Source organism: Amia ocellicauda, chromosome 18 (assembly GCF_036373705.1).
Source record: "Amia ocellicauda isolate fAmiCal2 chromosome 18, fAmiCal2.hap1, whole genome shotgun sequence".
NCBI classification, from domain to species: Eukaryota; Metazoa; Chordata; class Actinopteri; order Amiiformes; family Amiidae; genus Amia; species Amia ocellicauda.
In genome coordinates this window covers 16,564,973-16,592,098 of record NC_089867.1, presented here as the reverse complement: position 1 = coordinate 16,592,098, position 27,126 = coordinate 16,564,973, and the positions used below count along the sequence as shown (strand labels likewise).

The following is a 27,126-nucleotide window of genomic DNA, read 5'->3' as shown; positions in this document are numbered from 1 at the left end:
GCCAGTTACCCCAAGCAGTCCATCTTTGGGCTGTGGGAGGAAAAGAGCCAGTGGGGGAAACCTGCACACAGCCACGGGGAGGAAAGGCAGCCTCCACACAGCCTGGAATCAAACCCATGTCCAGGGAGCACCACCTTACCAGCTATGTTTTCATATATTTGTAATATAGTTAGAGTACAGCAAAAATATAGAAACATATATCATAAATGTGGCAGTTTTTCATATGCATAGGTAGAGCTCCACCCCTTGTTTGCTCTGATTCTTAACTGATTGAACTTCAGTTTGGAGTGCACTGTGTGTGTGTGTGTGTGTGTGTGTGTGTGTGTGTGTGTGTGAGAGAGAGAGAGAGAGAGAGAGAGAGAGAGAGAGAGAGAGAGACTTTGACTCCTGCATTCCTGAATTATTAGATGGTGGTAATTTGGCTTCAGTGCTCCTCTGCTCTGCGTGTTAAAACACAGTCGTATTATTCCACTCGAAGATCTCTCCTTTCTTCATCTGGAAATGACACTTGCAAAGGAACCAACAATCTTTTTTAATGATTTAATATCCAATAAAACTAAACCTATTTACCTCTGTGGGTGTCACTTTACCTGTGTGATATTTAATACGCTCTGCAATGCTGTGCAGTGCGTCCCGTATTGAATGTCTATAATAGCTACTCTTTTCAAGTCAACTGTCTAGCGCCCCCCCCACCCCCATGCCCGAATCAGTCGAACTCCACATTCCAAGGGGCGGAGCCTGCAACGTCACCGATTCCTGAATGGGTCTCCAGCCCGAGCTACCCTGCCGTAGTAGTTACATTCGCAGGAACCTCAGGGAAGAGACTGAACAACGAGTGCTTAAAACAGATATATATATATATATTTTTTTTTATTAAAAAAGTCAAATTTGCAAAGCCTCAAAAAACTATAATGGATTCCCGTGGGATTAAAGCAACGTTCTTTGTCGCTGTATTTATTTGCAATGTATTTCTTAGCCTACAAACGAAAGAAGGTGAGTGGATTTGTTTTAAAATATACTTTTAAAGTGTGATTATTATTGGTATTATTACTTGAATGTTATAAGAATGCCCTGTCCATGCGTGTTGCTGGTGTACATGGGTGAACCGCTGGACTGGACACATGGCATGAGAAAGTAGCGAAAGTTGAGTTTAGATCCTTTAAAGTTTTATATCTTGTTATATCTGTTTTGTTCGTTTCTAAATTAAATTGCCTTTAATTATTATTATTATTATTATTATTATTATTATTATTATTATTATTATTATTATTATGTAATGGGTTGCTTTCATTATTATTACTGAAGTTAATTTAATTCCACTAAAACGTTATTTTATCTTGGGAAACAAAAAATAAAAAAGTATTTATTTACCAGCACTTTAATTTGTATCTGTAATTTAGACGCGTGGGATTTATAGACATTGCTTTAGAGTTACAGTTAACCACTGCCAAGTGTCTAAATGTTACAAAAGGAAAATAAAAAAAGTAACGATTACATTTTTCCTGTTTTCCTCCAATGCGACAGAAGTAAAGGAATTCGTGCAGGTTTGTCACTTGTGTGCCGAGTGTGGATCGGACATTGTGTGTCTGTAACTGTTTTTTGTTCTTCATATCATATCATTTGTTTTTCCTATTTGTTTCATTACTTTAAAAAGTATATCTAGAAAAAAGAGCAATTAAACAAAAAGCGTTTGATCTCGCTGGGAACTGACCCAGTATCGGCCGGGAGCCGCTTGGGCAATAAGTGGAACCGTGGGAATGGTGAAGGTCCAGGTTTTTATGCATCAGCGCTAATAACGCAAATAATGAAGATAATGGCAGAGAGGTTCCGTGATTTTAATCGTTGGAGGAAGGTGCATATTAAGGTGTGGGTCGGAATTGCACAAGCCTCGCAGATACAGAAAATGACTCACTTCCACTGCAACCACTCGGGCTCCTGTCCGCCCCGTGTGCGCAGGACGGCTCCCCGGGCGAGAGAGAGCAGAGGGGCCGGAGTGGTTTTGCGTGGGGCTCGTCACGCCGGGCAGGGGGTCGATCGGGGCCGTTTTCCAGGACACTAAGCCCTCCGTGTGCCCCGATGTGAAACGCACTGTCCCGCTGCCTCGGCATTGTGGTCGTAGCGGCCATAGACGACGTGTAACCAGGCATTGTAGTTAAATTAAATCGTATAGCGTTTCGCAACCGTGGGTGTTTCTCATGAAATGTGTTAGCTCTCGGGAAAAAATAGTTTGGGACTTGTATTTGATCTTATTGTATGAAATGCACCCTCATAATACCTCTTACTCTCAGTAAAGTAGGCTATAACCGTTTTAAGCGTATAGACATGTTAATAATTGGATAATACTAGTAGTATTACCAATTGTCGGTTAAAAACTATAAAACTATAATGATAACAATTAGGTGGTCAAAGATAACTGTCTTTGTCATCTTTGAAATCATAGTGTAGGTCAGTGGGCTCTAGCAATGACCTTAACACACTGGTGGAAATACAAACTGGAAATAGCACACTACGCCTGCACACTTCTCAATTAGAGCGACATCATTAGGATAATAATACTATTTATTCATTATGAAAGGATTGTCGGAGGAATTGCCTTACTATGCACCTTGCTTGCGAGGATTAATAAAGATAATTGCAGCTGGTGAAAGTAAAGCGTGATTTATTTGTCCCGATTTCCCTCGTGCCAGGCTGCAGCGCGCGCCAAGGTGGGCAGTTTATTTAATACGGATGATAACGGTGACGTGAGCGTGGGTGGGTGGGAATGCATCCACTGCCACAAACATAATGCAATGATAACGCTATTAATAACCTTATCATTAGCCAAATGACTTGCAATGGAAATAATTCCAACAAACCAGCATTAAACCGCCCTATCTGCGCCTCTCGGGGCACACACACTAAGTTATTCAGTTACGCACAGAAGCCGTGTCTCCTGTGTGAAGTGTGTTTGCATTTGGGCTCAGCAAGGCTAATCCCAGAGCAACACAGAGCTTGACACGGTTGTGGCCCCCCATACTTTCTTCCTTTCTGTTGCAAAGTAGCGTCTCCGCTTGCAGCTGCATGGGGGTGGGGGGGGGGAGATCCGACCCGGCGAGAGGATGTTATAGATGTGGTAATGTCTCTCCGGGCCGGATCGCACCATCCTGTGTCGACAGCAACCAACCTCCGCCGGAAAATCGGCCCTGGGTTCTAGAGGTGCCATCCCCAGTGCGCCCGGTGCAGCTGCTGCTCTAGTCTCGCTTCTTACACTGTTAGCTTCTTATCATAAGAAGACTGGTCAGGTGGATCGATAGAGTGATCGATCAGATTGTAATTGGCACTGAGTACCGTGTGAAAGCGCTTCGCAGAGACTCGCTACAGCAGGGTGTGTGTGTGTGTGTGTGTGGAGGGGGGGGGGGGGGTCTGTAGCAACGATTTGAAGTGACCGTTGAGAATCCGCCCTGAGGGGTGGACACTAGACAGGGCTGGGATAATGCGCAATTTGGCAAAGCACCTGGCCACCCAACACCTACAGAGAACGTCTACAGTGCACAGGTTGTTAGAAAAGTATCAAGAGCAGAAGGTTAGATCCCTTACTAGGGGTGCAGTTGTGTTAGTCCACTCTGTGACTTGCAGAGCGTGTTAGTGTGCGTGTCTTGAGTGTCAGCGAATGTGTGAGTTATTGTTAGTGTTAGTGGATGTGTGGGTGTGTTTCTCAGAGTGTGTGTGTTCGTGTTAGTGGGTTAGAATGAGCCAGTGGTTTGTGCTGTAGTAACCTGTCTCTCTCTCCTTGTGCCGCAGAGGTGCTGCTGGACATGACATCGTCCGGTGGGGAGCTGGGCTGGCTGACCCGGCCCTACGAGCAAGGGGTGAGTGTCCATCGGGGGGTCAGAACTGGGCGGGTCTGAGGGGACTGCTGTCTGCTGGAGTCCTGTCTCTTCCCGGGCAGTGCACTGTGTTCTGTTCCATTGCCTTATTCTGAATTCCATTCCACACCAGTGCACGCCATTCTGTATTCTGTTTCCTCACATTGTGTGCATGTGTACATTTGTGTGTGTGTGTGTGTGTGTGTGTGTGTGTGTGTGTGTGTGTGTGTCGGCATTCCCTGTCTTGAAAGGGGGATATTACACAGCACACCTGGTGGTTCTTAAAGGTGTAGTGGCAGTGCTGGGTGGGGCAGCCTGTCTGGGCAGCCTGGTGTGACTCTGTGAGCATAGCTGTGGTTTGCGGTGGGTTTAGAGTAATACCAATGAACTGCATGAGTGACTGAGTAATTAAAGGGTATAATTAACATAAGTGCACATAAAGGACAAAAAAGCGTATTTTTTTAAAGTAATGTTTGTTTTATATCTGCTCCTGTCGTGTCTCTGATGCTTCACCAAACTGAGTGATGTAATCAAACCAAACAAACCCGAGTGAAAAATTCACCTCATCTCTGCGTACTCACATGTCCTGTGTCTCACCTCTCCTGTCGTTCCCCTGGGCTTACCTGGCCCATGTCCTTCCTGTCCCGTGTCTCTGCCGGCTGCACTGCGGGTGACGCAGCAGCTGTGGGGTCAGAGGTAATTGGTGCATTTCTGAATTGCTGAGTGTTTTACAGCCTGATGGATGAGCTGTGGTGGTGGGGGGGAAGGTGTGGAGTCCGGTTGTGGGACAAAGGTGCTTTCTGATGTCCTGGGACAAGTCTGGGCTTGTTGGGAGTTGAAAGAGGGGGAGAGAGAGAGAGAGAGAGGGAGAGGGAGAGGGAGAGGGAGAGGGGGGACAGAGAGCACTCCCTTGTGTGTTTGAAGGAGGGATGGGGGTGAGGTAGAGGAATTGAGAAGGATTTTTTTGGGCCCTATTTTTTATGGCCTGACATTTTTTACAACGTGACCGGAGTTGAGACTGCTTGTGTCCTTTGACCTCTGCATCTTGTTCTGTTTTAAAGCTGCCTATTTTAAGCTGGTCACTGGCCGATTTGGTTCAGCCTCGCTTACACCACAACACACAAACGAGCAAACACAAAAGGAATAAAAGCCAGCAGGGGCAGGGCAGTTGTGTGGAAGAGTGCTGACAGCTGACTGGCGTTTCCAGTTCGTGGTTCTCTGGCTCAGAGCAGCCGCCTCCCCCTGCCCTCTGAACCCGTACCTGCTCCACCTCTCGCATTCCTGCACAGCGACCGAGGGACACAGAGCGAGCAGTGCGGTGTGTGTGTGTGCATTCCTGTGTGTGTGAGGCTGTGTGAGCATGTGTATGTGAGGGTTTGAATGTTTGACTGTGTAATTGTGTGGGTGCGCATTCCTGTGTGTGTGTGAGTGAGTTTGTGAGTGTGAATGTGTGTGTGTTTGAGTGTGTGTGTGCGTGCGGTTGTGCTGTGTGTTTACCAGTTCCTGCCACTGTGTCCCTTCCACTCTGCATCCCACAAATCCCTCTCACCTCCACCTTTAGTGTGCAAACCCCCTCAAATCCAGCCTGGCTGCGTCACGAAAGGAAAAGGCCATTCGTTTAATTTCATTAGTTTTTTTTATTTGTATTATCTTCACTGCCATTGTTGTTTTCTGAATGGTTGTTTTTTTTAAGTTCTTCATTCCTGCGTGTCTTTTCACTCCATGCATCTGAGTTGCGATCCTGAGATTGGGCTTCTCCACAATATTGAGCTGATACCATCAGCAAGGCTGCACCTCACTTGCTTTATCTCTCTTTCTCTCTTTCGTGCTCTCTGTGCGTGTTTTGAGAGAGGCCATGTGGGGGTGGCCAGGGGCAGGGAAATCACAGATAAGATTCCAAATCAAGCAATCGAAATAAAGAAAATAAAAAAATAAAGAGGAGGGAATGGCTTTGTTACGGAGTTTTAGGTTTTGGTTGTTTTTTGTTGCTATTGTTCTTGTTGAGTTACAGTAGCCACAAAAAGACAAGATAGCTCGTCACTACAACATGGCACACTGTATAGAGTGCAATCCAGTGCAAACCCAATGAGCCCCTGTCCTGTGTAAGAGCCCCTAAAACACTTTGAAAAAAAGTGCGAACAGGTAGAATACGCCCAGGAGTCAATTCAAATCAGAACAAAAGCGGCGCATGGGTGGGGGGAGGCACTATAATCCAGCAGGAGTTGGCGCCAGGGTGCACTGATAGGGGGTGGTTTACAAAGTTCCTAGGTGCTTTTGAGAGTGGGGGGGCACTTACAAAGATAGCTCTGAAATCCCTTGTGTTGTTGTGAGAAGCCCAGAGCGTGAGTCTCTGCTGTGAGGGATTATGGGACATTAGTGCAGGAAGACTGTGTGTGGCTCTGGAAACTCCCCAGACTGCTGCTCTCAGAACAGCACACTACACTCCCTCTCTCCAACCCCTTCTCTCTACCTCTCTCTCTCCCCCTCTTGTATCCTCTTTCTCTTTCTTCTTTTCTCTTTCTTTCATTACTCTTATGTACAACAAAGAGCAAACAAACAGTGAACACTCCCCCCAACTCCTTCCTCCCTCTCTCTCCTTCCTTCCTTCCCTTCTCATTCGATAAGGGGATTTCTAGTTTCACCTTGAGTGTCTGTCATTGTTACTACAGCACAAGCCCCCCTATGGGCTCTGTTCTACTACACTGTTATTACAGCCTCCTGCATTAACTCTAGAGTACTTACACTACTCAGTACCTAGAGTTTGATGTCACTGCAAAATAATTATTCTCTGACAATCTGAGGTTTGACTCCAGAGCGCCAATGAAGCGAGGGCAGGGCGTTGTGGAAGTTTTTCAGGAAGTCCCTGGAAATTGGACAAGGAAAAATTATTTTTGGCGCTCTTTGAGAAAAGAAAAAGAAAAAAACATGATTTTTTATTGAAAGCACGGCGACATTTGACAGAAATAAGCAGCGGGGTGGGGAGGGTGGCCTCCTTGATCTGCCTTGGGAAGTTTTCAGGATATTCTGTTATACCCCCTTCTCCCCTACTCTCCGCTCCTGCCCCTGCCCCCTCCCGTCCCCCTCGTTCTCTCTCTGTCCCGATTCCTGCTTGTCATCCGGAGCCCAGATCACAAGTTCAAGAACTGTGCTCTCTCAGCTTTTCACAAAAAAGTGTTGTTCTTTTCTTTCCCAGAACAAATGTTTTTTTTAATCTGTTTGTTTTGTACTGTTTGGCCCCGTGCCTGACTGCGCATTCCCAGTCCTGCACTTTGCCTTGAAAAATGGGGAAAACAAAAGGAAAGAGAAGGCTGGACTGGCGCAGGCGAGGCGGCGGGGCGCTGGGCTTCCTGGCGTGTGCGTAACCCCTGCGCCCGCCGTCCCTCAGGAAACGCAGTGCTGTGCGCAGGTGCTGCCCGCCTGTTGCTGTGGCTGCTTGACCCTTCTGAGCGCACTGTTACTGGGGCCTGTCTGAGGCTCTGCGTCTCAGTACTCTTTACCAAAACAATTACTAAACTGAACTCTTCCATTTGTTAAATTCAAGCAGTTAATTGTGTTCTTCTCCCCCTTCTCCTTCTCCTTCCCTGTCCTCCACCCACCCCTTCCCACCCCTACCCTTTCCATCTTCTCCCTCCTGTCCTCTTTCTCCTCTCCTCCTCCCCCAATCCCTCTCTGCCTTCTCTGTCTCTCATCCCCTGTCCCACTCCCCTGCACTTCTCCCTCGCTCTCTCTCTTTCCCACCTCCCTCTCTCTCAGTGGGAGCTGCTGCAGACCGTAGTGAATGGTTCCATGTTGTACACATACTCTGTGTGCAACGTGGCAGAGGGCGAGCAGGACAACTGGCTGCGCACCAACTTCGTGCAGCGTCGTGAGGCGTCCCGCATCGTGGTGGAACTGCAATTCGTGGTGCGTGACTGCAACAGCTTCGACGGCGCCTCGCAGGCCTGCAAGGAGACCTTCAACCTGCACTTCGCCGAGTCCGACACCGACTACGGAACCAACTTCCAGAAGTGGCAGTTCCGCAAGGTGAGCAGCAGCAGTGAGCAGAGCCAGCGGGCGCATAAAAGTTGAAATAAACCCCAGGCTGCGAAGAGTCAGATGACAACTGTAATGGAGAGGTGTGGGGGGAACTGCAGGGCCTTCTGCTTTCAGTTTTATCCAGATCGTTAAACTGCCTAACTGAGCCAGCTGCTGGGCTCCATCAGTCTTGGCCCCCATGTGCTCTGGGTGTGAGTGGCGAGATGGAGAGAGCAGTAAGAGCTGCAGGGTGTGGCTCTCCTGGGTCAGAGTGGGCCATCCCTGAACTGTCATAGTGCCCCATGAAAAAGATGAAAATGTGCAATGAAAGCAAGTGCCGTGCAATCAAGGGCCATAGGAGTGTATTATGGGGCAATGCGCAGTGTGGCTGGCTGTGTGCACTTACACACGCAGTGCCGGGTTTTGGAGGTGGATAGGCCACTCTGAGGTGGTCAGGCCACCAGCAGGTCTTCAACCTCCTATTGATTTCCTCCCGCAAGGTGGCCACCATCGCGCCCGACGAGATCACGATCAAGGGGGACCTGCGTGTAAACGTGGAGAGCCGCTTGATTGGGCCGCTGTCCAAGAAGGGCTTCTACCTCGCCTTCCAGGACATCGGTGGCTGTGTGGCCCTCTTGTCCCTGCGTGTCTACTACAAGGCCTGCCCTGCCACCGTCAGTGGCCTGGCGCACTTCCCAGAGACCGTGTCCAGCCCTGAGTCGCAGCCCCTCACAGAGGTCACGGGCGTCTGTGTGGACCACGCCCAGAGCGACGACACTCCCAGGATGCACTGCACTGTGGATGGCGAGTGGCTGGTGCCTATCGGACAGTGCCAGTGCCAGGCGGGCTACGAGGAAGTCAACAGAACCTGCCAAGGTAGGAGTGCAAGCGAGACGTCAAAGCGTTTCTGTCGTGTCTGGTTTTGTTGGCCGTATTGCTGCTGTTGCTCTTGTAGTCTTCAGGGATGTTGCGGTCTGTCTGTGTTGTGATTTTAATGTTGGGTCCATTTCATTCTGCTGTGTGGTTGTTGTCAGTGTGAACGCTGTGTTGTCCTGCGGCAGTTGTGACACGAGGTCGCTGGCAGCTCAAGTCGGGGTGAGGGTTGACTCACAGTCCCACACTCACCTTCATCTGTTTACTTACTTAATTAATTTAATAAACATCAGGTAATTGGAGCACATCCTTTTTAATCCTTTTCTCTTTCTCTTTTTCCCTCTGTCTCGCTTTCTGTTCTCCAGTTGTTCAACTTCTGACAGAAAACAACCTGTACTCTTCCTTTTGTAATATAAAATATAAATATATACATATATTCTTACCCACAAATCTGTGCTTCCAATTTGACCTTAAGAACACCTAGCACAGAGACCAGGCATGTCTTTCACATGTCTCAGTCACCCTTTTCTTCTCTCCCTCCTTCCCTCCTTCCCTCCCTCCTCCCTCTCTCTCGTTCCCATACCCCGTGGATGAGCTCATGGCAAGTGCTGGTATGCTGCTGCTCATTCCTGCCAGGTGTGCGCAGAGCTGGCTTGTTGAGACCTGCTGACTTTATGCAGCTCAATAAAAGCCCCATCCTCCCCTCCCTTTGCACCACACACCTGTTTGTGAGAGAGAGAGACGATCGCTAGAGATATGGCAACTGCACACACACACACACACACACACACACACATTCATGCACACAGGCTGAGTACTGCTGTGTAGGTGTGGAGTAGTTTGTGTGGGTTTTGGGGTTTCGTGTAGCTGTTGATTAGGTACTGAGCAGTGTTGTGTAGGTGCTGGTGAGGTATTGTGCAGATGTTGGGTTGGTGTCAATACCATCAACACAAACAACACTATCAATACCATCAACCTTATCAACAATATAAATTGATAGCATCAGTACTGTCAATCAATACTATCAGCCCCGTGAGACTCTGATTCTCTGCGGGGCTCTGATCCTGTGTATGTGTGTGTGTGTATGTGTGTGTTTGTGTGTCTGGAGGGTGGGGCCACCGGGGGGACAATGGGTCGCAGTGTTGAGGTAGAGGGCTCACCCACCCTCCCCACTCCCTGATTCCCGCTCATCTCCTCTCCTCTCCTCCTTCACATTCCTGGGAGATTTACACAGGGCACTCCCAGATTACCAGTGGTCTGAGGAATCCAGCCAGGCTACAGGGCTAACAGAGAGCGAAAGAGAGAGCAGGAGGGAGGGAGGAAGAAAGAGGGAGAGAGGTAGGGTTTATAGATAGACAGCGACAGAGGGACGGGAAAGGAGAGTGGGAGCGAGGAAGAAGGAGCGAGAGAGGGAGAGAAGGGGGAGACGGACAGAGACAGAGAGAGGAACAGGGAGATGAGGGAGAGCCAGAGAATGAAACTAAAGGGAGAGAGAGAGAGATGGGTGATGGCTGCCATGGCAATCTCTTTGGTTACTTTATTTCCCCCATAAAAATAGTTGACCGATACAGTGTAGCAAGAGACTGTCTGTGGGCGTATAATGATGAGTCTTATTGAAGTTGCTTTAGGTAAATATCCTATGTAATAAATGTCACACACTGTACACACTGACACAAACTGCACACACTGACTTCCCCCTATTTTAATCAAGAATTCCCCGGAGTGATTAGTCTTTCCGCTTCCGACATACATACCACCCACCTCCTCCCACTGCGCCCCACCCTGTCAGACCTAGTCCTTGATAATTCCTGACCTTACACACACACACACACACACACACACACACAGGATCGCAATTTTCCACTCTCCTAACGCAGAATGAAGAGGGAAGGAGGGAGCAGGGTGTAGGTGGCAGTGGTGGTGGGTGAGTGTGGGGAGGGGGTTATTTAAGGGATTCCCTCTGAGATCATCTGTGGCATTTCCGAAATATTTTTTAACAACGAAAGTGGGAGAGGGAGCTGGAGCGTGTGAAGAGGAGGAGGAAGAGAGAGAGGGGGTGAGCTGGGAAAAGAGCAGGAAATGCGCGAGGGGGGGGGGGGGCGAGATGAAGAATGAGGGAGGTTTTTGTTTGTTGTGTTCGGGGAATGGCGGATTATGTCTGTAATGGGATACAGGGAGCGTTGAGGGAGCCCTGCTGACGGCCCTCATCACTCGGCCAGGAGATATGGGATGACGCTGGCGGGACAATCTACTGTTGCCTGTCTGTGCTAACTGCCCTCCTGCCCAGATACTCCCCCTCACCCACACACACACAAGGCGTACATTGTTGTCTGTTCTACCCTGGCTGAAATCCCTGCATTGCATTTGGGTGAAAATAAAATAAAATGTCAATATGAAGGCAGAGTCATTTTATTTTACACTTTTGACAGTGGCCTTCAGAGGCCGAAGTCAGGAGCCTGCTCTTTTACTGTGTGGGAGGGCTTGAGCTGGCACACACCCACCAGACGAGCCCTTTCTGCAGTCGGGATTAGTGTCTGTCAGCCGGACTGCTCGCCGTGGCACCCTCCCTGACCCGCCGATCCCCTCTACCACTCGAGCTCCAATTAATTAACGTCTGCACGGCTTGTTTGTTGCTTTATTCTGCTCTGAGCTGAATTCTTCCCTGGTGAAATATGAGCCAGTGCTCTCTGTATGTGTGTGTGTGTGTGTCTGTCTGTCTGTCTGTGTGTCTGTGTGTGTTAGAGTGTGTGTGTCTTTGTGTGTCTGTATGTGCAAGTGTGTGCATGTGTGTCTGTGTGTGTTTTATTCTTGAAGCTCTTGGCCACGGTCCAGGGAAGGGCGAGGCAGAGGGAAGGCAGTGTGTCAGATTAGAAAACTGTTTCTCCTGGTTAATTACAAGCTTGCGCTATGCAGGGTAATTAGAAGAGCTTTAGTGGTTGAGAGCCAGGATCCTGTCTGCTGGGAGTTGTCTGTGGCACAGAGTACTACACTCCTGTCCTGGGGATAGAGTGTTGCAGTATAGTGTATGGGTCCAGCTGTGTTATCTGGTGCTCCCAGTTCCAGTGTATGAGAGCAGCTCTGAGGCAGTCAGACCTGTAAGGCAGTCTTTAAGCAGGGTTATATACTATTCATTAGATGCAGGGTTTTATTTTTTGGTTGTTCATTTCCTCCTGCTAATTGTGAATGATTCTGGGTAAATACAGGAAATTGGAATACCTATCAACATCAGTAGTAACAGTAATAGAATTGGTTAGAAGTGGGTCCCCATGACTAAGGCTGGGAAACTTCTCTTTCTATCTATCTCTTTCTTCCGTTTGTTCTTTTGTTCATTCCTTGCCAGTGTTATTAATATCCACCTTGTAATTAATCTCCTGGTTACCTGCGGCTGACTGCAACTGTGGGATTGTCAGGGCAGAGGAATGCAGTGGGAGGGCAGAAAGGCGGTGGGGGGCGGGGTGCAAGGTGAGAGAGCGATACCGGGTGAGAGCGACAGACCGGGTTAGAGAGCGCAAAGGCAAGAAAAATATAGAGAGCGAGAGACGAGCAATGCAAAAAAGGGTCGCTCACTCCCCCCCTCCTTTCTTCCGTCTTCCTCTGAATAAATAAATACATGCATAAATAAACAAAGCATGCAATAACAAAGAAAAAATAGAAACGCCAAATTAAAAATAAATATAGAAAAATATGTTGATTACAGAGCAGAATGGTGAGAGTGCAACAGAATGGGAGCAGATGATTCCTGCTGTCCTGTCCACTTCCTGTCTGGACTGAACACTGTGTGAGTCCATCATGGGCTCAGGTCTACTGGACAGAGAGAGAGAGAGAGGGAGAGAGAGGCATGCAGAGAGAGAGAGAGAGAGGGAGGAAAGAGGAAGTGAGACAGAAGCAGTGAGGGTGAGGTTTGCTATTCTTATTCATATAAGTTTTTTAGTTTCCATGCCGACCATGGAATGCTGGTTGCTAAGGGCCATTCCTGTGCAGTGCTGGTGGGGATGGAGACTGGAAGTGATGTGGCCTCGGGGGGTGCTGGGCAGCTCAGGGCTGCCAGGAGCCACACAGCTGGGCAGTGCAGCACGGGGCGCAGAGTGCTGTGGAGCTGTGCACTGCTGCATGGAGTTGTGTAGGGCTGTGCTGTGTAGTGTAACACTCTGTTGTCTTGTGTAGAGCTGTGTTGTGTAGTGTAGTGTAGTGTAGTGTAGCGCTGTGTAGTGTGGTGTTGTGTTGTACAGAGCTTTGTGGTGTTTTGTAGAGGTTGTCAAGAGAGGGCAGGGCTGTGTCGTAGGGGGGGCAGAGTGTTCCTGAGAGAAGAATTCCACACCTGAAGCGGATGGTTCCAGAAGCCGCTGTTGTCACGGCTGAGGAATGTTCGGCATCGGAATTCCGAGTCTCCGGAGGCTCCATTGTCTCCCGCAGCCCGTTCACTTCTGTTTCCTGTGGTTTGTTTTTTTGCCATCGTTAGAAAGAGACAGAGAGAGGGCAGTACTGCAGGGGCGTGCGGGACAGGGCTATGTGCTTGGCGCCCCATTCACAAAACTCTCCAATACATACATACATACATACATACATACATACATACTTACATATTATTATTATTACTATTATTATTATTATTATATATTTTTCAGTAAAAAAAAAATCTGGATGAGTTTGGGTACTGTTGGGCTGACTTGTGTACAATTGTGCTGATTTGTGTGCAGTTGTTCAGTTGTGCTGAGTTGTGTGCAGTTGTGCTGAGCCGTGGCTGCCGGCCTCGTTTCCTTCCTGTCTGCTGCGGACTCAGCAGAGCGCGCTCTCAGGAAGCAGGAAGTGTCAGATCCTGTGACCCCAATGTCGGTGCCGCAGCGCACAGTGGCTGTGTGGCAGGGGTGCCAGCAGGGCCCAAACTCTGCCCTGCATAACTAAGCTGTCCCTGACTTTCCTCTCTCTCTCCCTCACAATCTCTCAATCTCTCCATCAGCCTGTGCACCCCCCTCCCCCAGCTCTGTCCTCTCCCCCTCCCCCGGGGCAGTGGCAGCCAGGAGGGGGATTAGAGGGGGTGTTTGTGTTTGTTAACGAGCAGATGAAAGGGAGGCGGAAGTGTGGAGCACAGTTATAATGCCCTGACAGCTGTTCTATCATTGCTTATAATCCTCTACACTAATGACCCCCCCCCAACGTCCCTGAGCTCCTGGCTTCCTGTCAGAGATCCCTAATATATATCTACTGTATGTATTGTTCTCCATTGCCCTGTTCCTGAGCACTGGGCCTGTCTGTCAGTGCTTTGGCAACTCTGATGTCACTCAGTCACACCAATAAAGCATTTATTAATTTAATTTTCAAAGCAGAGGAAAGGAAAGGAGGGGAAAGGAAAAGAGAGAAGAAAATGGGGGGGGGGGTGATAGAGAGAGACCTCCTGCTGTTTGTGTTTCAATGACCTCTTCTGTCAATGACTCCCCCCACCTCGAGAACCTTTCTCAATGCATCCCCCCCTTACCTCCCCAGTGTCTCAGGCCAGGTTGTGAATTTGCTCAACCAGAGCAGGTGCCCCCCTGCTCCCCCCAAGCCCTGTGTCCCTGGAGCTACAGTGCCCTTAACATGCACCCCTCCGCACACAACAGCAACACTGGAAAAAGTACAATAAAACAAACACAAATAAATACAGTAAACTAAACTGAACTGTGCCAGACTGACAGGTCCCAGGAGCCGGCGCTGCTCTTTCCCACAGTGCAGCCGAGGCCACACCCCCCCCACCCCCCAACAGCTTGCTGGGACTACACCACTGTCCTGGGAGAAGCCTAACCCGGTCCTTGTGATCCACTCACTCGCTGTTGTCTTACTAATTTCTCTTCGTGTCTTTGCTGTCCAGGGCAGTGCAGACAGATCTGCCGACAGAGTGGGAGGAGGGAGGGTGATGTGGATTGCACAGGTGTGAATGGGGGGGGACTGTTGTTGTCCTCAGTGACGGAAGCAGCTGGTCTTCCTCTCAATTCCTCTCTTCCCCTCCCTCTCTTTCTAAGTATCCCTAGGAATCTCCACAGGCTTCCCTCACAGGGCCTCTATATGGACTGGGTTAATGAACAGCAGTTGTAACAGCTGGCAGTGGTGGGGGGGGAAGAGAGTGACATAGAGAATAGAGTGAGAGAGTGAGACAGACCCACTAGTGGTATATGTAGTGGCCTGTCGCAGCCTGAGGGGCCACAGCGAGTGCTCGGCACAGTGATGCACCAGGCAGACCATGCTGGGCACTGAGGCCCTCAGCTGATTACTGTTTATATTGCTTCGGTTCTTGTTACTCAGTTTGTTTGTGTGCTCTGTGTTAATCTGCTTTGGCAACACTGCCCCTGTTGGTCATGCCAATAAAGCAACCTTTGAATGAATGAGTGTGTGTGTGTGTGTGTGTGTGTGTGTGTGTGTGTGTGTGTGTGTGTGTGTGTTTGGTATCACTATGTATTGCCAAGATTACACACACATACTGAAACACAGATGAAAGATAAAGAGAGAGAGCAAGAGACATGACACACCTACCCCCCCATCCTCTTTCATCTCTGTTTCTACTGTAAGAATCTCCTTCAGAGGACAGAGACAACCTGAGGCACTTATTTACTTTGGAGCTCTTCCTTTGCTCTCTCTCTCTGTGTTTCAGTGCATGTATATGATCTTTGGCAGTACATAGTGTATACATATACACACACACAATCACTTTTGGCAGAACACAGTTTATACATACAGGTACCCCCCCCCCCTGCCCCCAATGGTGGCTGAGGATCTTACTGTAGAGTTGCAGGGCAGAACATACACTGCAGGACAACCTCACCCCCCCAGAGTACAGTGGTTCCAAGCTGCACAAAACTACAAACTTTTCATTTTGGCAGTTCTTCTCTGTGTTGTGTTGCATGTGTTGCTTTGCGTTCACTTTTATTCCTGCTGTGTCCCTCCAGCTCTATCTCTACATGTGCCCCATTGTGTCCCTCTGTCCCTGTCTGTGTCCCTCTGTGTCCCATTAACAACCGCAACCTCTCTGTGGGGTTACGCGGTTGTGGGGTCATGGGGTCGTGGGAGGTCAGGGGTTGTGTATCCACTGCTGTGATCCTGGATTTCACGCTCTGAGGGCCGGGCTGTAGATTAACAGAGAGAGAGAGTCAGAGGGAGAGAAGGAGAGGGAATGTTAGGAAGGAGGAGATGTAGGAAAATATATCACCTAATGATATTATTTTTACATACAATTATCCATTTATACAGCTGGGTTTGTACTGGAGCAATCTAGGTAAAGTACCTTGCTCAAGGGTACAACAGCAGTGTCCCCCACCTGGGATTGAACCCAGGACCCTCCACTCCAGAGTCCTAACTGCTACTCCACACTACTGTATCTGTAAATGCTCTGACAACACTTGTAAAGACTTGTCATGCCAATAATGCTCATTTGAATTTAAATTGACAGAGCGCACGCACAGCACTCGCAGTAGCGACTGCCCTGTGTTGTCAGTCTTCCTGAAGGTGTTTGTGAGCTAGAGGCTGAGAGAGGTCAGCGGTGGTGGGTCAAGTGGGACAAAGAGTGAGGGACGGAGGGAGGGGAAGACAGACGAGAAAAGGGCATTGGGGAAACTCAACAAAGGACACCTTTCTTTCTTTTATCTGTGTTTCTTTTCTTTTCTTCCATTGTTTTCAAAAGTACTGATCTCTCTTCCTGCTGGAGGACTGAGATGTACCAAAAAACATTTCCCTTCTTCCTCCACTGCACCAAACTGATCGTTATGAATAGCTGAGTGTGTCTCTGTCTGGGAGAATGACAAATGTTTACAAATTCCAGTTCAAATTAGCTTTATTGGTATGACGCTCTGGTGTTGCCAAAGCTTTAAAAATAATAATAATAATAATAATAAATAATTATATTACAGAACAAATATTACTTTTTTCTTTTTAATTAAGCAGCAATCCCCCCCCCCACACCAGACCTTTGACAGTACCAGTGTGAAGGCCCCCTCAGGCTAGGGCAGGCACACATATTTGGCTGCTAGACTGCCAGTCCACTCCTCCTCTCCCAGTAGGATGGGGGTTTTATTGTGGTCAGACAGGAGGTTAAATTCTGGTATTTGGTTTTTAAATTCAGGCATTTATATCTCCCATGTGGGTTTTGGTTTCTACCTCCCTTGATTTAAAGTGGAGGCACAGCCTGTGCCCTGTGGACTTCTTGTGTCGGCCAGGCTGTGGTCACCGAGTCTGTACTTTGAACTAAAAATTCTCTCTCTCCCTTTCTCTTCTCTCTCTCTACAGCGTGTCAGCCTGGATATTTTAAGGCATCAGTGTCAGGAGAGCAGTGTGAGGCCTGCCCCCCCCACACCCTGCCCTCTGAGAGCGGCGCGCGCACCTGCCTCTGCCAGCAAGGCTACCACAGAGCCCCCAGCGACTCCCCCACTGAGGACTGCTCTGGTAAGGGATGGGGATGGGGAAGGATAGGACAAGAGTAGAGATGGCTTCCACCCAGAAATTGTGGCTGAATTATTATTATTATTATTGTCATTTTTATTATTATTTAGTGATTGATATTCTTGCCTTTGGCAGAAGGCTCTGTCCACAGAGATTTACAGGGTTCACAGTAACTGTTAGTGTGGGCTGCGTCTGGCTCCGGGGCTGCAGAGCAATGACAGGGGGGTGTAGTCCATAGCAACCATTAGCAGGCTCAGGATGGATAGATCTGTTGGACCTGTTTTTTTGTATATCATTATGTATATTATTACTAGTGTTATGTATATTGTTATAGCTATAAATAGAAATGTTAAGCAGTGCATTTATAATGGTCTGAAAGTACCATCACATAAGCACATTTGGGCAAGGAAAAATGTATTTCAAGCACTTTTTTAACATCTCCCCCCTCTCCCTTTCTCGCTCAATCCCTCTCTGTCCCTCTCTCCCTCCATCTGTCCATCTTTATCTGTCTCTCTCTCCCCATTCCCATCTGATAATGCAGCTCCACCCTCAGCCCCCCGGGATGTGGTGGCAACGGCAATGGGTGCCAAATTGCAGTTATCATGGGAACCGCCGGAGGAGACAGGCGGGAGGGACGACCTGACGTACAGTGTGACCTGCGAGCGCTGTGGGGGGGTCAGCGGCTGCCTGCCCTGTGACGAACGCGTGCGCCTTGAGGCACCTGGGGCGGGGGTGCAGGGGAGTGCGCTGGGAGGGGTGCTGGAGGGGCGCTTGGTCACAGTGAGTGAACTGGAGCCACACATCAACTACACCTTCACCGTGGAGGCGCTGAACGGAGTGTCGCAGTACAGTACGCACCGCGCCATTGCAACAGTCACCGCTGCCATCATACACATGGGTGAGCCCCGCCCCCCAGCCTATCACTGTGACATGCCTACAGCCTTTCTTCTCTCACAGACAGACAGACAGACACACACACACATCTCATAGACAGACACACTATAACACAGAGTGATGGACAAACACACACAGATAAGGACAGACTTGCAATAACAGAAAGGCAGACTGGTAAATTAATCTGACTCAGAGCAGGGATGGGCATGGCCACACAGACTTGCCCTCTCCCTGCTTAATTGTACTTGGTCTATTATTGCTCTTGTTCTGATTCTTAACTCCCTCCACCCCCGCAGACCCCCCCAAGGTGACATCGATGCGGCTGGACGACCGCAGCACAAACTCCTTGGCGCTGTCTTGGGCGGTGTCCCGCCGTGCCCTGCCCCACGCCACGCGCTATGAGCTCATGTACCGCAAGAAGGTGAGAGGGAGGCACTGACACACACACAGACACTGACATGCTCTCACACACACATAGACAGACAGAGTGTGTTTCACAGCATTTCACTGCTTTTTACTGTATTGCGTTGTACTAAACTTTGTCTGTCTCTGTGTGTCTCAGAAGAAGGACAGTGAGGATGACGTGACGACCTACACGGTGCTGGTGCTGGAGAAGAGCTCGGTCACCATTGATGACCTGGCGCCCGGCACCACCTATGTCTTCAGAGTGCAGCCAATTGCCAGCGAGGGCAGCCTTGCCAGCTACAGCATGGAGCACGAGTTCCAGACACTGCCAGAGGGTGAGCGGGGAGAGAGAGATGAGAGAGGAGAGGAGAGATGGGGATGTGTGGTGTGGTAGAGAGGGAGAGGGGGGGTGGGGAGAGAACAGCCTTGGAGGGGCTGGCATCCCAGGGAAGCAGTATGCTCTAGCACTTCCAGCAACAGTCGTCAATTAAAACACAAATAGTCACTTGTGCCCTACTTGCTCCTGCCACTCGCCAAATGGGACAAAGGAGGCAATGTGTTTGTGAATTAGTGTGTATTGACTTACGTCTCTCTCTTTCTCTATCTCAGAGGCTCAGGGGAACATGGCTGTGATTGTGGGTGGCGCCATCGGGGGTGTGGCCATGCTGCTCATCATCATCATCGTGCTTCTGCTGCGGAAACGGTGCGTGTGTCCTCCTCCTCTCCTTTCCCCCTCTCCTCAGCCTCCTCCCCTCTCTTCCCCTCCCCTCATCTCATCTCCTCCCTTCCTCTCTCCTCTCCTCCTCTCCACTCCACTTCACTCCTCTCCCCTTGTAGAACAAACATATATATTTTATATATATACGGTAGATTATGTATTTTTCAGCCCCGCACTTCTGTCAGGGTGGTAACAATGTCTGTCTTTCTCCCTGCAGCAGCAGACGCAACCCCAACGCCAGACAAGGCCCGGAGGACACCTACTTCTCCAGCTCAGGTAAGAGCACCTGACTTACACCTGACTTACACCTGACATTGATGCATGACCCACACGACACACACCTAACACACTGATGCACACCTGACACACCGACAAACACCTGATACACACTGAAACACAACTGACTCGCCGACACACCTGATACACACCTGACCTGACCCACTGACATACACCTGACACACAGGGCTACACCTCCTCACACTGAGGCTGAGGCCCCTCCTTCCTCAAACTCCAGGAATCGCAACCATTATTCACCGAGCTCAATTAATTGCGGAAGAACCACAACTGTATATACCGGCATTCACAACTGTGTGACGAGAGTGGTGTTTGGGTAACTCTAACTCCCGCCCCCACCCCCCTGCTCCCCCTACAGAACAGCTGAAGCCCCTGAAGACGTACGTGGACCCCCACACTTATGAGGACCCTAATCAGGCCGTCCTGAAATTCGCCACTGAGATTCATCCGGGCAGCATCACCAAGCACAAAGTCATCGGAGCCGGTAGGACTGGAGAGAGGAGGGAGGGAGGAAGGGAGGGAGGGAGTGGACAGGACAGAAAGGCTGTTTCTCTTTGCTATAATTGCTAAAAAATCAATTTGGAGGATGAATTGAGTCCCAAGGTTCTGGGGCTGGGTTTTAAGCCCCCTGCAGGGAGCCTGAAGTCTAACCCCACAACCCCTGACCCCTGACCCCTGAGTGAGAGGATATGGTTCACACACTGTGGAGGCCTGACCTTAGCCCTTTTTTGGAAGTTCCCATGACCCGCCTTCTTATGAGTCTCCTTCACTCGGCAGTTGCTCTCCAGTGATCAACCAACTGAGAGAGAGGGAGGGAGGGGGAGGGAGGAAGAGAAGGACAGAGAGGGGGAGGCAGTTAAGGAGGGAGGGGGGAGGTGGTGAGCGAGTCAGACACAGAATCATAACAAAATTAAAAATTAAAACACTGTTTTGTCTGAGCCCACTGACCATCGTCTTCCTGGCCCCCTCAGGCGAGTTCGGGGAGGTTTATCGCGGTGTGCTGAGAGCCCCGGGCAGGAAGGAAGTGGCTGTGGCTGTCAAGACACTGAAGCCAGGATACAGTGACAAGCAGCGCAAAGACTTCCTTAGCGAGGCCAGCATCATGGGCCAGTTCTCCCACCAGAACATCATCCGCCTGGAGGGCGTCGTCACCAAGTGTAAGTATCTGCCCATCTGTCTGTCTTCCTCGTGAATTCTCAGTCTACTTGTCTGTCTCCGTGTGCATCTCACCGTCTCCCTGTCTCACTACCTCAATGTGTGTGCTGTGTCCTGTGTCCTCTGTGCTGACTGGGCTACGTCCTCTGTGCTGCGTCCTCTGTGCTGTGTCCACTGTGCTGCGTCCTCTGTGCTGTGTCCACTGTGCTGCGTCCTCTGTGCTCAGTGCTGACTGTATTCCTCTCTCCCTGCAGATAAACACGCCATGATTGTCACAGAGTACATGGAGAATGGGGCTTTGGACAAGTATCTGCGGGTAAGGACAGGAGGCGCTCTCCCTCCCTCCCCTCTCTCCCTGCTGCGTACTGTGGTGTAATGTTTTGTACTTTGTAAAGAAGAGACAGATGAATGGTTACTGTGCTTTACTACTACTTTTAGTTCTCCACTGTGCTGTTAACTTATTACTGTAAACTATGCTGTGCTGACTCTTGATTTGATGTGTCTGTCTCTCTCCCTCCTTCTCTCTCTCTGTCTGTGTGTGTGATCCTATAAGGATCACGATGGTGAGATGTCTGCCTACCAGCTGGTGGGCATGCTGCGAGGCATAGCGGCCGGCATGCGCTACCTGTCAGACATGAACTACGTGCATCGTGACCTGGCCGCCCGCAACATCCTGGTCAACAGCCAGCTAGAGTGCAAGGTGTCCGACTTCGGCCTCTCACGTGTGCTGGAAGATGACCCCGAGGGCACCTACACCACCAGCGTATGTCCACGGGCAGGAGGGGAGGGAGGAGGAAAGAGGGAGAGGGGAGGAGGAGTTGGGTCTACAGGTCGGGGAGGAATTTAATCCTCTAATTTAATCTAATTGGTAAATTGGTGCACATATGCCCCTGGGGGTGGGTGAGCAGGGAGGATGCTGCCAGGGAGGGTCTGTCTAAACCTAGCTGGGTGCAAGTGAAGTGTGGCTCCCCCAGGTTAGGTCTGTTGCCTAATTGCCTAATTGAATAATTATTATAATGTATTCCCTAAACTGGTCCATGACTCACCTGAGGTACAAGCATGCCATGTCTAACACTCACTTGTCCCCGCCCACAGGGAGGGAAGATCCCGATTCGCTGGACAGCCCCGGAGGCCATCGCCTACAGGAAGTTCACCTCCGCCAGCGACGTGTGGAGCTTTGGCATCGTGATGTGGGAGGTGATGGCGTTCGGGGAGCGGCCCTACTGGGACATGAGCAACCATGAGGTCAGTTGGTCTGTGTGTCTGTCTGTCTGTACTGGAACATGAGCAGCCACGAGGTCTGTCAGTCAGTTTCTGATTTCCTGGTACAGGAGTCACCCCTCCCTGCATCACAGCAACACTTCACCAGTCAGTCATACGCCAGCAGAGACTCGTACACAATCCCAATCACACCATCAAAGTGCCCACTCAATGAACATATCAGTGCTGTGACTGATTAATGCCGTCGTCGAGGTGAGCTCTGATAACAGGCCTTTCAGTGGCACAGCCTTGGCGCCCACCCCGCCCGCCTCCCCGTCATCCTGCAACACCGTGTCTCTCTCCTGTTGCTGATATTGTTATTTTATTTCATCTCTTATCGGGCGTCTGCCCTCTCTCCCTGACCCCTTGCCCAGTCACACACAGGCACACAGAGCCGCACACATTCCAGTCCTGAGTGCTGATAGGAGGCTAATTAGTCCCCGATCTCCCTCTCTCTGTTATCTCACTTCCCTGTTTATTTTTCACCTCTCTCCTTTTAACTTTTCCGTCTTTCTCTACTTCACCTTTTTTTCTCTCATTCATCTTTCACCTTCTTCCCCTCTCTGTCTCCCTTTCTTACCCTCTCTGTCTCCACTTCTCACCCTCTCTCATTTACCTTCTCCTTCTCCCTCTTTCACTCTCTCACTCTGGACTCTGGACTCTGGAAACCCACAGTGAACCCGGTGTGGAGCAGAACACAGTGCTGCTGTTTAAAGCGCTCATAAAGGCCAGAGTGCTGATAGTCCACAGGGTCTACACTCTTGCCAAGGAGCTGCACTCCTTCCTCAGATGGGTGTGTTGATGCAGTGATCTGCCCATCAGGCTGGTGGAGCCCCTCTGCACACACTTTCTCTCTCTCTTTGCATTTTATTCACCTGTTGATTTCATGTCTTTGTTTGGTTCAATTAAGTGTTTTGTAAAACTCAAACTCACTCTCTCTTTCTCTCTCTCTCAGGTGATGAAGGCCATTAACGAGGCATTCCGGCTGCCCGCCCCAATGGACTGTCCATCCGCGGTATACCAGCTCATGCTGCAGTGCTGGCTGCAGGACCGGGCCAAACGCCCTCGCTTCCCCGACATCGTCAGCCTGCTGGACAAGCTGTTGCGGAGCCCCGAATCGCTCAAGGCCATCGCGGACTTTGACCCCCGGTGAGACCACTGACCGCACACTGACTGCTCACCCACACTCTCACACTCCCTGAAGACCATCACAGACTTCGGCCCTCAGTTGACCGCTCACTGACCGGTCAACTATATTCACACAGACGCTCACACAAACATACACATACTCACACATACTCCCAGACACAAACAAGATACACACTCACACAGACACACACACACACGTTTGTTTTCCTATCATTATGGGGACTCTCCATAGACATAATGATTGTTATACTGTACAAACTATAGAGACTATCCCCTAACCCTAACCCTAACCTTCACAAAAAACTTTCTGCATTTTTACATTTTCAATAAAACATAAGCAATTTGACTCATGGCGACTCTATACAAGTCCCCACAAGTCACATGTATAGCATAGTAACCTTGTAATTACCAGTTTGTCCCCATAAAGCATGAAAACCTGCACACTCACACAGATACACAGACACATACACACATTCACTCACACACTCACTCTCCTGTGTGCCAGCTGTTTTCTGTGACAGACTGGAATTGGGGCTGCCAGCTGGGCTGTATGTGGAACAGTGTGGGTGGCACAGATGTATGTGTGGGGGGGAGGGGACTGGATTGTGGGTTGGCAGAGCATGTGCGTGGGCGGGGGGGTGGCAAGGCTGTACTTACTCTGCCTCTTTCCCGAGGGGTGGGCTGGGCAGTCGGAGACGCATAGAGCTGGGAGAGGCCAGCTCAGTCCCATGTGTGTCTGTAGCTGGAGGACACGGCAGCGCACTGTGGCTGTATTGAAGCAGATAATGTTTTACAAATATCATGTGTACAAATTCAAATTCAAATCACATGTACAGTATTTTTTTTTCGTGGACACAAAGGTTTATAAACAGTGCACTTCCTTCAGCTGTGCAATCAAAGAACACTCAGCACGGGGACTGAAGACAATTGTATAATATCATCATAGTTATAATAATTATAATCGTATACGTATTTACATACTAACAATCACACACACTCACACCCACACACAAACTCACAATCACACATGGCTCATTCATTTTTCAAGGTCACAGCCGGCTAAAAGTCTGTGTCTGTCCATCTGTCCTGCAGTGTGTCCATCCGTCTGCCCAGCACCAGCGGCTCGGACGGCTCTCCCTTCAAGTCCGTGGCAGAGTGGCTGGAGTCCATCAAGATGAGCCAGTACAGCGACAACTTCCTGTGTGCCGGCATCACCAGCATGGACCATGTCCTGCAGATGAAGAACGAGTGAGTCTCACTGTACCACCCAGCCCAGCCCAGCCCAGCCCAGCCCAGCAACACTACAGCCCAGAACACACACAGTCACAGAGACACACACACAGACAGAGAGGGCTGCGTGCTGGCTGTTCCTGTTGCTCGCCCTTCACAAACACACACACCGAAGACCTGGATGGCAAACCCAGCTGATTCACACAGACACAGTGATCACAGCAGCTGACTCACTAGTGGGAACCACAGAGAGAGAGGCTCTGATAAAATCAAGCAACACATCAGAGACACACAAGAACTGTTACACTTATTTGTCAACAACTCCATGAAGCTGTATTGTACTATATACCATATCCTTTGACAGAAAATATGTCTTGTAGGATAGCTGAGGAGGGAGAGATTTACAGGGTCATGCGGGGGGGGTGGATGTCTCTCGCTGTGTATGTGCCTGGCCTATAGACGCCTGACTGGGATGAATGAATAAACAAATAAACATGTCTCCACAGGGACATCCGTAAGATTGGTGTGCGCCTGCCTGGCCACCTCAAGAGAATCGCCTACAGCATCCTGGGCCTTAAGGACCAGACCAGCACCATGAGCGTGTTTGCCGTGTGAGCCCGCCTGCACCGGACACGAACTGACCCGACCCCTGCCCAGCCCGACCTCCTCGCCCCGACCCGGGCCCCACACCCATTGAACACCGCACAGAGACAAGACCTCAGGAGGGAGGCCAGCCAGCCAGCCAGGCCAGACCCCTCGCTGCGGTGCTCTGACCGACACACTGGAGTTGCCTGTGCTTGTCGAACTCTTGGGAGGAAAAAAAAAATATATACATATTTTTTTTTTATCATTTTTACTAGAAATTATCTCTCTCTTGCTCTCTCTATACATATATCAGATTATATATTTGAAAATATATTTTTTAGTCATGCTTTTTTCTGTAGCAAGTGTAGAATGCTTTGCTCTGTGATCGTCTCTAGGAGACGCAGCTGTGTGACATTGTGTGTGTCTGCGTTTGTCAAAAATATCACATTCAAGGTAGTGGAAAAAAAACTATAGTAAATGATTAAACAGTGTGCACTGATCGAGGTCCTGGACTGCGGTAAACAAGGGCAATGGGGCCCCCTCTGAAGGCCTGCTTGCTTTGTGTACAGTAGCGATTTTGAAATCGTAATATCGCAGCCCATTTCACAAGGCCCCCATTGGCTGAGACCACAGAGACACTGAGAGACCATTGGCTGGCGGGAGGTCATCATGGAAACACCCGGAAGCACAAGGTTCTCTAGGAGGCACAGCTTTGAACTGATCGGGTCTTGCGTGACCAGAGTGCGTCTGTGTGGCGACTCTGCCATCTGCTAAGGAAAGACAGAGACACTGAACTGGTTGGCTACTCTTCCTTGTCTTTTTCTGCTGCCCCAGCTGGCATATGTTTCTATTTTTATTTTTTTATTTTACATTTGTATTTAACTGCATCATTTTTTCTTGTGGTTCTTTGAGAGGAATGGCTTGATTCCAAGAGGATTTATTTTTTTCAATCTGATTTAATTTATTTTCTTTATTGTTAATTGCTGTCATTTCATTGCTGTACTCTGAGAAGACTAGCTTGCACTTCGAGTCCCGGCTCCCAGGACCCCTCTCTCAGCAGCACACTCTCAAGCACTTTACAACTGCTCAGCCCCGCCGACACTGCCCCACCCCCAGCCCACCCCACCGCATTTTCATGTTTCCCGAGGACGCCTGTGTCAGAGTTTGGAAGCCTTTCAGATGGAAAAAATAATAAACATGAACAAAGACAAGGAGTTGGCTGACCACATTGAGAGGCTGAGGGGAATGAAAACATTCTGGGGGCAATTAACAGCTGGAGCGGAGAGAGGGGAGAGGGAAGAGTAGGAGATAAAAGGAAAGGGACCTTGCCTTTGTGGAGCCCAAAGCTGACGGGAATATGATGTTTGTACACACGCATTTACACACACACACAGACACTCAACAGTCCAAGCCCCCAGTGTGCGATAGAGGAGTTGTTGCCGAAGCAGAGAATCATAGAGAAAAGAACAGAAAACTTCAGATGACCACAATGAAGAGAGAGTGCGCTGACCTGCGGAGCGCCCCCCCTCAGGAAGAGATGCACCCGCGCCCTGCTTCCACACCTGCTCACCTCACCGTACCTGAGAAAGGTGCATCCATTTTGTTTTCATTCTTCTCATTATACATTTTCATTGATGTGTACAAGGCCCTCTCTTTCCCCCCCCCACCAGCCTGCAGAGCCAGGACAGGGGCCTGCTGTGCTCTGTGATGTAATACACTGCTCTCTCTGCTCTATTTATTCTTTTTGTAAAAAGAAATAGGAATAAGTCTGCTCATGGCAATGCATGTGTCTGGGGATTTTTTTTTTTTAAAGCATCGTTTTTTATTCTACATTATTTAATATTTATTTTTTGTATTTATTATCAAAGTTGAGATGCTTGTATGTATGAATTCTTCAGGTTCCAATAAACTGCATAGCCTTATCTACGGTCTTGTCTCATTTCTCTGCTGGCCAGTGTGTCTAGGGGGCGTGGCTTTTCACAGGTGTGCTCTACAGGTCTGCCATGACAGACAGACAGGAATGTGATGGTGTCCCTGTGCTGTGAGTCAGTGTAACCAACACGCGTGATATGCAGCGACTCGGGGGGGAGAACTAAAGCGGGTCTGCAAGTAGGGCTGCCCATCACCCCATACCGGTCGAGACCTCCCACATTTGACAGGCTGACGGCCCATGTTTAAATCTATTTCCACACTTCAACAGCGCTCAGTTCCCGTGGAGTGGCTTTGTGTGTATAGGACAGGCTATTGCTTATGAATTTGCAAACCGTTTTTTTAATGGTTTATTGTTAATGTTGACCTTGA

The 27,126-nt window shown here is 49.4% G+C and overlaps 1 protein-coding gene across 2 annotated transcripts; it reads left to right on the top strand.

Annotated features, from left to right (window-relative positions):
- Positions 1-808: 808 nt before the first annotated feature.
- epha2b (eph receptor A2 b) lies at positions 809-26,747 on the top strand. Of its 2 annotated transcripts, none has more exons than XM_066690433.1 (18): positions 809-993; positions 3,781-3,848; positions 7,599-7,868; positions 8,360-8,735; positions 16,983-17,138; positions 17,677-18,033; positions 18,326-18,450; positions 18,592-18,769; positions 19,044-19,137; positions 19,373-19,428; positions 19,805-19,930; positions 20,418-20,603; positions 20,856-20,917; positions 21,155-21,364; positions 21,697-21,846; positions 22,817-23,010; positions 24,103-24,258; positions 24,747-26,747. In XM_066690433.1, the coding sequence occupies exons 1-18, from the start codon at positions 912-914 to the stop codon at positions 24,853-24,855; spliced, it is 2,955 nt and encodes a 984-aa protein (XP_066546530.1). In that variant the 5' UTR covers positions 809-911; the 3' UTR covers positions 24,856-26,747. The 2 variants fall into 2 exon arrangements, with proteins under 2 accessions (XP_066546530.1, XP_066546529.1); XM_066690432.1 differs by having other exon boundaries at positions 19,370-19,428.
- The last annotated feature ends 379 nt before the right edge of the window (positions 26,748-27,126 follow it).

Excerpts from the sequence above, each read along its gene's own strand:
- epha2b (XM_066690432.1), top strand. The coding sequence starts at position 912 with ATGGATTCCCGTGGGATTAAAGCAACGTTCTTTGTCGCTGTATTTATT. Across the intron at positions 18,034-18,325 it reads CGCTGCCATCATACACATGG|ACCCCCCCAAGGTGACATCG; the intron begins GTGAGCCCCGCC and ends CCACCCCCGCAG. Across the intron at positions 20,604-20,855 it reads GGAGGGCGTCGTCACCAAGT|ATAAACACGCCATGATTGTC; the intron begins GTAAGTATCTGC and ends CTCTCCCTGCAG.